Here is a 12,180-nt window from a genome sequence, read left to right as displayed (position 1 = left end):
CCTGTTCTCCTTGCTAGTTAATGAAGATGCTCTTTGAATGTTCGGATGAACGAATTGACTTGGAACTCATTTCTTTCTGCATTAATCTTGCTGCTAACAAGAGGAATGTACAGCTTATCTGTGAAGGTTAGTGCCTTTGAGCCTCATAGATAACATCTATCATATAGCAATTGGCATGTGATAGAAAATAGTTAATAAGGAATTAAGAATTATAGTAGCTATATAAATCATTTTTAAATAGTTTTTAAAATAATGGCTATAATCCTTAAAGGTCAGATAGACTCGGGATATTCTTACATCATGAGTAGAAACACTTACCTTTCAATAACATTTTATAAACCAAGGTCAGTTACCTTTAATTGGAATTTAATATTTAAAAACATTTTCTAGATGAAACGAAACTTTTTATATGCAAAGCAATCTGTTACAATGTAGGATGATACAATACAAATGTATCAGGTATTTATTTCTATAATATCTTTGTAAATGGCTTGTCATGCATTTTATTTCAGAGTCTGCTCAATAGTTTTTTCTTATTTGAAAAGTTATATGTGTTTGTTATAAAAAGTACAAATGAGCAAGTAGAAAAAAATTAAAATTTAACTTCCACTATCCAGAGATAATCACAGGTAAAAATTTTGGTGCAATGCTTCTGTATATTTTTAAATTCAAATGGGGTTCTTTTCTCTATATCTGGTGACCTGTTTTTTGAAATTAATAATATCTTGAATATCGTTTTATGTGATTAAATGCTTTTATAAAACATAATTGCCAATAGCTGCAAAATAATTCATTAAAGGATTTCCCAAATTTAATCTGCTGTTTTGAATATTTAGTTTGTTGCCACTTCTCTTCTGTTATAAACAATGCCACAGTAATTTTCTTTTCTCTGACTCTTTCCACATTTCCATTTTTAATATTCTTAGGATAAATTCCTAGAAGTACAATTTCTATGGGTCAAAAAGTATATTTTAAAAATCTGTGGTACATATTCCATACACAAAAGAGCACATACTGTGTGATTCCATTTATGTGAAATTCTAGAACAGGCAATACTAATCTCTGTTTAAAAAGAAGAAAGAGAAGGAAAAGAAAAAGAGGAAGAATAGGAAAAGGAGGAGAAAAGAAGAAAAGTGATTGTGTTTGGGGAATAGGATTGACTGGGAAGGAGCACAAGGGAACTGTCTGGAGTAAATGAAAATATTCTATACCTTGATATGGGTATGAATTACACAGGAGCATACATTTATCAAAATAAATCTATTGTACTGAAAATTTATGCATTTTACTATATGTAAATTGGGATTTTTTGAGAACTATAAACAAACAATCATTAAACTTAAGTGAATCTTAATTTTATTGGGGAAATTTTCTTTTTCTCTATCAGGAAATGGGCTGAAGATGCTCATGAAGAGGGCTCTGAAATTCAAGGATCCATTGTTGATGAAAATGATTAGGAACATTTCCCAGCACGATGGACCGACTAAAAATTTGTTTATTGTAAGTATAGTTTTTGGCTTTCTGTCTATTAAAATAGCCTAAGAATTGAAGTGTCAAAGTGCTGCATTTGGTAATATAACTCTTACTGATCTCTCGTCAAATATTAACTCACTATCCAGGTTGGCTCTTCTGTTATCAACTTCCTTCTAAGTTAGCTCCTAGAAATCTCAACCTAAGTTTTAACGTTGTTTTTGTTTTATGATCCATACCCCTAACACTTCCACCCTCATTCCAGTTTTCTTGCCTTAAACCAGTTCACCATAAGCTCCCTTTGCAATTTAGCTCAAGATTATTAAAAACAAGAGAATCATATTTGATACTTATTTTTTCCTCCTATGGGTTAAATTACTAGATTAGTTCTTCTGCAGAAATCATATTTTAAATTTGTATTAAAATTCTATTTTATTCAGGATTATGTTGGGGACCTTGCAGCCCAGATCTCTAATGATGAAGAGGAGGAGTTTGTGATTGAATGTTTAGGAACGCTTGCGAATTTGACCATTCCAGACTTAGACTGGGAATTGGTTCTTAAGGAATACAAGTTGGTTCCGTACCTCAAGGATAAACTAAAACCAGGTCTGTACATAATCATTAAGTTATTTCTTTCTGTTGCATAATCATTATTTCTTTCTGTTCCAAATAAGGCTGCTAGAGCAGTATTTTGTGACCATTGTTGTATAGGAAACACATTTTCTTCCCACACCTCTAGTTCTAGCTCAAGTTCTAGTTTCTTTCTCCTCTTATATGTATGTACTCCTTTTCCTAACAATATATTTTCTTAATATTAGTTTTCCTTCCCTATCTTGCCTTCTTGCTTATTTTTTTATCCTGCCTTTTAAAAATTACCAAATACCATCCCCCTCTACACATGTGTACACATGCATTCACAGAGTTCTTTGAAGCATTCAATGAGACTTCTATTTTCTGTGTTTACATTGGCATTCATTTGTATTTTCAAAAACTCATTTTGATTTCTCTACTGCCCTCCCTCACCACCACTAACTGTCATCAGTGAACATGGAAATTTGGAAAAAGGACAAATTTTTAAGCATGTTAAGGATTCATAAGAACTGATTTAATAGCTTTCAGTATCTTTTCTGTGTGTTGAAATTTTGGTAATATAAAAGGATTTGGATCAGGACCTTTCAATGAAAACTTTCTGTGATTTGACTTTACTAGGTGCTGCAGAAGATGACCTTGTTTTAGAAGTGGTTATAATGATTGGAACTGTATCTATGGATGATTCTTGTGCTGCATTGCTAGCCAAATCTGGGATAATCCCTGCACTCATTGAATTGCTGAATGGTAAATTATAATTTATCTTACTTTATTTTTATGCTAATATATAAACAAGTTATTAGTTTAAATTTTTAAAGATAAAATAGAGTCTACAATCATGAAATATTTATCTTGTTACATTAATCATCTGATAGCAACTTAAATTATATAGTTAAGAAAAATGAATTAAATATACCTCTTACTGGGATTCAATAGAGTAATATCAAAGAGCTTCAGGTTGCAAAGGTAAGAATGTTGCTATAAAGCAATTCAAGACCAATTTTACAGATACTGTTCCTCTCATCAGTCTTGAACAACTAATATTCTATCATTTCTTCTTTCTGCTCAGCTTTGTGTTGGTTGAATTGGATCTCTTATCTTATACAAAGCCTTTTTTTAATATCTTGATTTGTAATCAGAAAGTTCATTAGGAAGCTAATTCTAAGCATCATATTCCCTCCTAGATCCAGACATAGTATTGTCCTCTAAACTTTCTGCAATAAAAAAAGTATTCTTTATCTTCATTGTCCAATGCATGTGGCTATTGAGTACTTGAAATATTGCTGTTGGGACTGAGACCTTGAATTTTTAATTTTATTTATTTTTTAATTTAATTAGCCACAATGGCTTATGGTTACAATATTGGATAGTAGAGGCCTAGTTAGAGTCTTCCCCTTACATTTGTATTGTTCTTAAGGGGCCAGGGTTCATTGTTCTCCATATTGTGTACAAAATTTATCTGAATCTAATGTTATTCTATTAGGGCCAAGTTCTCTGGACCTTGTGTTAGTCTGTTTAGGCTGCCATAACAAAATACCACAGACTGGTGGCTTAAACAACAGAAATTTATTTTCTCACAGTTCTGGAGGCTGGGAAGTCCAAAATCAAGGTGCCAGCTGATTTGGTTCCTGGTGAGATCTTTCTTCCTGGCTTGTAGAAGGCTACCATGGCAGAGAGAGAAAGAGAAAGTGTCCTTACATCCTCACATAGCAGAGAGAGAGAGAAAGAGAGAGTGTGCGTGAGGGAGTGCAAGCCCTCTGGCATGTCTTCTTTTTTTTTTTTTTTTTTAAAGATTTTTTTTATTTTTATTTATTTTTTCCCCCCAAAGCCCCAGTAGATAGTTGTGTGTCATAGCTGCACATCCTTCTAGTTGCTGTATGTGGGACGCGGCCTCAGCATGGCCGGAGAAGCAGCACGTCAGTGCGAGCCCGGGATCCGAACCCAGGTCGCCAGCAGTGGAGCGCGCTCACTTAACCACTAAGCCACGGGGCCGGCCCTGGCATGTCTTCTTATAAAGATACTAATCTTATGGGATCAGGACTCCACCTTAGGACCTCATTTATCCTTAATTACTTCCTTAGAGCCTTATCTCCAAATATAGTCACATTTGGAGTTAGGGCTTCAACATATGAATTTTGGAGGGATGCAATTCAGTCCATAGCAGATATTATAAATTAAAGGTAGCTGTAGTATAGGGGCAGGTTCAGATCCCAGGTGTGGACCTGCGCACCGCTCATTGAGCCATGCTCTGGCAGTGTCTCACATTAAAAAAAATGGAGGACTACTGGCACATACATTAGCTCAGGGGCAATCTTCCTCAAGCAAAAAAAGGAAGATTGGCAACAGATGTTAGCTTAGGGCCAATCTTCCTCACCAAAAAAAAAAAAAAAAGTAGTTGTAGTAGAAAGTTAAAGATGCTAATATGAGAAACCTAAAAAGACACTCTAATCTCAGTCTTTCCTATACTACGTATAATATTTATACATTTTGTATTATTTTTAATAGACTTTTTTGAAATATACATAAAGAAAAATATACAGATTATAAGTATATGGCTCAATGAATTTTCAAAGTGAGCACACCCATGTTATTCCCATTCACATAAGAAAATAAAACATTACCAGCACTCCAGAAGTCCCTTTTCTGCCACCTCCCAGTCATTATCACCCTCTCCAAAGTAGTTTCGATCTTTTCTTTTATAACCCATAGATTAATTTTGCTTGCTTTTGAACTTTATGTAAATAGAATCTAGTTTCTTTTGCCCTACATTATAAATGTAAGATTCATCTATGTTGTATACAGAAGTTTGTTCCTTTTCATTGCTGTGTAAATATACCACTATTTTTCCTTTTTACTATTGATGGATAGGTAGGGTGGTTTTCTTTTCTTTATTTTTTTTAAGGAAAAGGGCTATTATAAATAGTCATGTGCCGCATAATGACATTTCAGCCAACGATGGACCGCATGTATGGTGGTGGTCCCTTAAGATTAGTTCTGTATAGCCTAGGTGTGTAGTAGGCTATACCATCTAGGTTTGTGTAAGTACAATCTTGTTCTCACAATGTTCTCACAATGATGAAATTGTCTAATGATGCATTTCTCAAAACGTATCCCTGTCGTTAAGCAACGCATGAATGTAATGCTCCTATGAACATACTTAACCTATCATTTGGTGAACATATGTACTCATTTCTATTAGACACATACCTAGGAGTAGAATTATTGGGTCATAGAGTAGCATATATTGGGTTTTAGTAAATAATGCCACTGTTTTCCAAAGTAGTTGTGCCAATTTTCAGTCCTACCAGCAATGTACAGATGTTCCAGTGGTTCTGTATCACCACCATATCTGGGCATTGTCAGTCTCTTTAATTGTAGCCTTTCCTGTGGTGTTTCATTGTAGTTTTAATTTGTATTTCCCTAATGACTAGTGAAATTGAGTACCTGTTTGTGTTTATTGGCCTTTTAGATATGGCTAATATTAGTGAGGTGGCTAAATCTTTTGCCCATTTCTCTCTTTTGAATTTTTGAAAGTTTGATTTGTAAGTTCTTTAATATAATGCATTTTAAAGATTTTATTTATTTATTTTTCCCCCCAAAGCCCCAGTAGATAGTTGTATGTCATAGCTGCACATCGTTCTAGTTGCTGTATGTGGGACGCGGCCTCAGCATGGCTGGAGAAGCGGTACGTCGGTGCGCGCCCGGGATCCAAACCCGGGCCGCCAGCAGCGGAGCGCGCGCACTTAACCACTAAGCCACGGGGCTGGCCCCAAATATTTTATTTATTTATTTTTTCTCCCCAAAGCCCCAGTAGATAGTTGTATGTCATAGCTGCACATCCTTCTAGTTGCTGTATGTGGGACGCGGCCTCAGCATGGCTGGAGAAGCGGTGCGTAGGTGTGCACCCGGGATCCGAACCCAGGCTGCCAGCAGCGGAGCGCGCGCACTTAACCGCTAAGCCACGAGGCCGGCTAATATAATGCATTTTAATATAATGCATTTTAATAGGTCATCTAGAGATAATTCTTCCATGTTTGAAGTATTCCTACACATACTATATATGTATTTACTTCAGCACACCCTTCTCATAGCCAGGAGTTTTCAGATTCGAAATAATTAAAAGAGAGACTAGATAGTTGGGAGGTGAAAGTGAAGACAATGTAGTTGGCAGAGTGAGAATGAAGATTTTGTGGTGAGCTGGAGAAAGTTGAAAGAAAATGGCCTCTTGTCTTTGAATTACTGTCCCACATTGATTGTGATTGAGAAAGCTGAGATAAGTATAAAGCAAGCTGATAGAACTAGCTCAGAGGGTTTTACTATGTTTTGATGTTTTCTCACTCTGACATGAGGTTATCACAGGCAGAGGCTGTATACTGCTCTTTTTAAGAAATATATGAATTTTCAAGATTAAAACCCCCCGGGATAAGTGAGAGAACACTGTATACCAAAGAGTAATTAATAGAATTTTAATTTAATTTTAATTAGTGGTACTTTGGCAACTTAGTGAGGGAAATCATTTGGAATAGATTGGAGTTTAAGGGGCCCACAATTTATTCCACACAACTAGTTGGATGCTCTGTTGACTTGTAAATCTGTGTCTAACAGATATGGAACTGTTGCCAAGAGTTGATAGCAAACTAACTATTGGTAAATCAAATTTTATAACCAGTACCTAAAAATTAGATTTCTGTAAGTGTTTGCTTTTGCCATTACATATTAATCAGTGGACATCAGCTATTCTGTTAAAGTATTTTGTTTGATATTAAAAATTTATTAATTAGCATAAAACATAAAATTCTTTTTTACTATTATAATTAATTAGATTGAAACTAAAATACCTTATATTTCATGCCAGTAAGTAAAGTTTAATTTCATTAATATTATTCAACAAAGAAAAATACCTGTTTCTAATAGTCTAATTTCTACCAAAAACTTAGAATATTTTTAAGAACTGTTTTTCTCATGTGAAGTCAACATTAAAGAGACAAAATAGAACCAGATTTATTTCACAAAGTAGAATTGTTTGAAGAATTCTTATGATGGACCAAAATAAATAAATAATGGTGGTAATTTAATCAATTTCTTTATACCTGGTGGCAAAATATAGTGAAAATTACAGAGAAGCACTATTACTATTCCCTTAAACCAATTTTGTTCCTCAGTTCTTCCTAAGTACAACCTAATCTTTTGAGACAAACATTCTAGGATAGTCTGGTTTAAGCTCAGAGATGATATAATTTCTCTTTTTCAAAATCTTATTTTCTATCTTTGTATTTTAAAGTAATTTAACCTGTTTAGTTTAACTACAACCAAATTTACTAAAACTTCTGAAAAATATTATGAAATTTCCTCACTGATCATCATCATGTAATTTAGAAAAAACACTTAAGACATAAATGATATATGCCACCCATATATTGTAATAATTTAAACTAATTGTCCTTTTACCTGGCTCCTTGACACTTTTAGTTTTTCTCATTCTCCGGTTTTCCTCTCACTGTTGTTCAATTTGGTATATAAATATAGTATTCTTTCATTTGAAGTTTTGTCTTTTCTTTCAGCTCAACAAGAAGATGATGAATTTGTGTGTCAGATAATTTATGTCTTCTACCAGATGGTTTTCCATCAAGCCACAAGAGATGTCATAATCAAGGAAACACGTATCCTTTCAGTGTTTACAATAGATAATGACATTTCACATATTCAGAAAAGGTGTATCTTTAGGTATTTTTTCTTACAAATGTTCAAATAATCTAGAAAATATCAAGTGTTGAAATAAGTTTAGAGAGCAACATACATATATCAGAACTTCCTTCTCTATTAACATAAATATCAGATGTTCCTAGGGCTATCCTTAGTCTTCTTTTAATCTTACTCTATTCTCTCTACATGGGAAAACACATCTATTCCCATGACTTCAGCTACCAACTATATGCTAACTATTAAATATCTTCAAAACCTCTTTCTTGAGTCCCAGGCATTTGTTGCTAACTGCCACCTGTCTTCCACCTGCCTAAAGTGGCATAGTATGGTGTAGCCTAAAGAGCATTATAATCAGATAGCCCTAATTTTAAATTACCTTTTACCACTTATAAGCTGTAGGACCTTGAATAAGTTACTTAACCTCTTTGAGCATACAATCTTGAATCTATAAAATGGCCATAATATTATTAAAATAAAAAGACAACCACCTATCTTATAGGATTGTTATAACTACTAATGGATTTTAAGTGCCTATAATAGTTCCCAATACACAGAGATACACAGTAAATGGTAATTTGTCACTATTGTATCCAAAAGGGTACTCAATATTGCCAACATCTTTCCCTGAAAAACAGTCTACCTTTTGTATTCATAGTGGGTAATAATAGTATCATCCACCCAGTCTCATAGCTGAAATTTTTGTGTCTGCTATCTCTTTTACTACACATAATTAATCATTCATTTATTCTGCAAACACTTATCAAGTGCTGACCATCTAACAGACACTGTTTTAAGTGCTGGATATATAAAAAAAAAGTCAGTTACTGTCCACAAGGAGTTTATAGTCTAGTTGGAGAGATAGATAAGTAAATAAGAAATATAAAATTATAATCCAGTGTGATCAATGTCATAAAGATATGTGTATAGGGCAAAGGAGAGGGTATATAACCAAGTCTGGGGATGTCATGAAAGACTGGCAGTGGAAGTGGTATCTAAGCTGAATCTTTGTGGCTTTGTTTTTTTTTAATTGTGATGGTCTGCCTGGTTGTATACAAAAAAAATTCTGCTTTTGAACTCTACTGCATAAAATCCTTCATTACCCATGTGAAAAATCTAAATTGTTTTGCTTAGCATACATAGCTCTTCAAAACCTGATCTTAACCTGTATTCCAAAAATTTCCCCTATAACCTTACAATACATAATTTTCTCTTAGCACACCAAATTTCTCATTTATCAGATATGACCTACCTTGTCATCACTTACTGCCTCTTTGTGTGCTTTATCAACCTCAAATGTGTTTCTCACCTTTTTTTACCTGACAGCTTTCAACTCATCAAGAGAAAAGTTTATAAGCCATCTTCTCAGTTAAGCTTTGCTAATCCTGTTCCTCCCTCCTTCCCTGTAAGAGTAATTTATTTTCACCTCTAATAAAGTACTTTAAATTATGTATTTATATGCCTTTATCTACCAGAAAATTTTGAGCTCCTCAAGCTCAAGGACTGGCTTTGTCTTCCTCATTTTTATCTATACCCAAAACTTAACATAGTACCTGGCATGTGGTTAGTACTTGTTTAGTCAATGAACTCATGTATCTAAATGGTTACTGCCCTTTTAAAATTAATACCTTGGGAGACTTTTTTTTCAATGATGATGGACCATTGCTCAAAACATTTTGAAACTCTGCTGGTGTAACATTCAAAGCCAATGACACATGCTTTAAGTATCATCTTTGGAGGAAAACTGCCTTGCTTTTGAGGACAAGTTTAATTTCTGGAACCATAAGAAGTATCCAAGAGTCAAGACTGATGAATAACAAGTCTACTTGAGAAATGTCCATTTTGATATGGGCTATCAAAATGCAAATACTTTTTACCTTATCAGCTACATTGAGAGATCTCCTTTTATCATAAAGTAATAAATATTTTTTTAAATGTGGCATATAAACTAACTCTCCCAGGAAGATAAATTCCAAATACACTTTTGAGCCATGTTAACATCATTGCAACAAATCAACTTTTCCTGGCTGTGTTCCATGGAACATATTCCTTTAGTATTAATAGTTGATTAATGAAAAAAGGTTTTGTAATAAATGATTTTGGGAAACCCTGAATTAAATAGGTTTTCTTGCTTACAGGGTCCTAGGATCTTTAATATGCTTTTCTGGGTTGAGAGTCTCTAAAAGGGTAGTTTATATATGGAATACTTATGTAACTACAGAACACACTATAAGAAACACATATTAGAAAACATTAAAATGAAAGTATAGCTTTCCTAGGTAACTTTTTTGAAAGATAACCTTTGTTTGCATATCATAGGGTTTTTTCTGAGGACTAAAGATGAATGACATGTTTAAAGTACCTACTGAGTGCCTGGCACATAGTGAATAAGTGTTACTGTCTCTGCTCTGATCTTTCTGTTTCAAATGCGCTCTCAGTACCTTATTATCAAAGCTGACAGTATTAAGACAAATTCCATTTGATTTTTCTTCTCAGTATACATTTATTTTCATTTTCTCCAAAGTTCAGATTTTGTTAAACTATTGAACCTGAAGTCAATGCTTCTTAAATAGTTATTCTGAAGAATATAACATGTTGATAATGGTGAGAATGGGATATAAAACATCTGCTGGATTAAAATTTTTACAAAAGCATCAAGGAATACTACTTAGAGCTGATGCTTTCCTCCATGTCTTAAGATTAGATAAAGATCGCTGAGTGCTTTTTCCCAAATGTTTTGATGTTCAAAAATTGGGGCTGGCCCAGTGGCATAGTGGTTAGCTTCCCGCGCTCAGCTTCGGCGGCCCAGGGTTTGCGGGTTCAGATCCCAGGCATGGACCTACACACTGCTCATCAAGCCATGCTGTGGCAGGGTCCCACATACAAAAATAGAGGAAGATTGGCATAGATGTTAGCTCAGCAACAATCTTCCTCAAGCAAAAAGAGGAAGATAGGCAACAGATATTAGCTCAGGACCAGTCTTCCTCACCAAAAATAAATAAATAAATAAAAATTTGTTGTTAATGCCATTGAGTTGACTCCTAGCAACCCTGTGTACAGCAGAGCAGAACCCTGGCCGGTCTTTTTGAGCCAGCCTCTTACCTTTCAGCGCTACGTCAGACAGTGCTCTGCTGCTATTCACAGGGCTTTCATGGCCAGTTTTTTCATAAGTTGGTGGCCAGGTCCTTCTTCCTAGTCTGTCTTAGTCTGAAAGCTCCTCTAAAACGTGTCCACCATGGGTGACCCTGCTGGTATTTGAAATACCAGTGGCATAGCTTTCAGCATCACAGCAACACGCAGCCGCCACAGTATGACAACTGACAGACGGGTGGTGTAGTTCCCTGACCGGGAAACAAACCTGGGCTGAGGCAGTGAGAACACCGAATCTAGACCACCAGGGCTGGCCATTAAAAATTATTAATAAAATATTTCTCCAAAATTTTAAGTATTTTATTGTGATTTACTCTACAAAACCAATGTATTTAAATATTTTAAAGATTTATTAGACAAGAAATCATTTCTTTTTCCCATTTTTTAAATTAGAAAATTTGATCAATATTATTTGATATAATTTTAAACAGAATGAGAGAAACTTGACATTTGAGATGACTGGTATAGACTTATTTTAGGTAAATATATGATTTATATTAAGATGTGTGGAATATTAAAAATGGCTCTCAACACAACTCAGGATTTGAGAACCTAGAACTAAGAACTAATGCTATGGTAATAATGAATTTTCATATAATTGCAACAATTGCAATATGAGAAATAAAATAACCCAAATTTGGCTAGATCCTTTTAGATTCCCCTGAGAATTTCTAAGGTGTTCCTAAGAATTTTATTGTTATTTTATTCTCACAAAAATCACGTAGAGTATGTAGAGTAGGTCTCATTTATTTATTCATTAAATAACAATTTATTGAGCACCTTTTATGTTCCCAGAGCTGGGGAAACTCTGTGAACAAAATAGATAAAGTCCTTACCCTAATGGAACTTACATTCCAGGGGAGAAAAGAGGAAATAAACACCATATTCTTTTCAGTTTTTTTTTTTTAAATGAATTTCGGAGGGTACACAGAAACATTTTTCTGCATTTTAAATATATCCTTTCTTTTCCCCCCAAAACTAGTAAGTAGCACTGGCAAGTAGAAGATCTGGGTTAACGTCTGTCTTTGCCACTTGCTATGAAACTTGATAAAAATTTTTTCAGCATTATAATCAGTGCTACAAAGAATGTGATTTGCTTGTACACATGCTCGAGTTTCGTCATAGAAACTTGTGGCCTCTGTTTCCAATACATTTTTGACCAAGACAGACTGTAAGTATTGGAGATCATAACTTTCTCTTTCCTCACTGCCTCTTTTAGATTCATTGAGGTTTCTTTATTGATTTTTCTTTGTTCTTCCTTTTCTCCCTATT

The 12,180-nt window shown here is 34.3% G+C and overlaps 1 protein-coding gene across 2 annotated transcripts in view; it reads left to right on the top strand.

Annotated features, from left to right (window-relative positions):
- KIFAP3 (kinesin associated protein 3) overlaps nt 1-12,180 on the top strand; it is a 165,755-nt gene that overhangs the window by 101,262 nt on the left and 52,313 nt on the right. For both annotated transcript variants that reach the window (XM_004425053.2, XM_087437843.1), the window contains exons 12-16: nt 18-126; nt 1,388-1,500; nt 1,911-2,076; nt 2,680-2,805; nt 7,620-7,718. In XM_004425053.2, the coding sequence (XP_004425110.1) occupies nt 18-126; nt 1,388-1,500; nt 1,911-2,076; nt 2,680-2,805; nt 7,620-7,718 (613 nt within the window). The remainder of the gene's footprint in view (nt 1-17; nt 127-1,387; nt 1,501-1,910; nt 2,077-2,679; nt 2,806-7,619; nt 7,719-12,180) is intronic.

Source organism: Ceratotherium simum, chromosome 2 (genome assembly GCF_057802395.1).
Source record: "Ceratotherium simum simum isolate JZ-2026a chromosome 2, ASM5780239v1, whole genome shotgun sequence".
Taxonomy (NCBI): Eukaryota; Metazoa; Chordata; class Mammalia; order Perissodactyla; family Rhinocerotidae; genus Ceratotherium; species Ceratotherium simum.
Note: the sequence above shows the minus strand (reverse complement) of the source record. Positions and strands in the feature narration are given on the sequence as shown.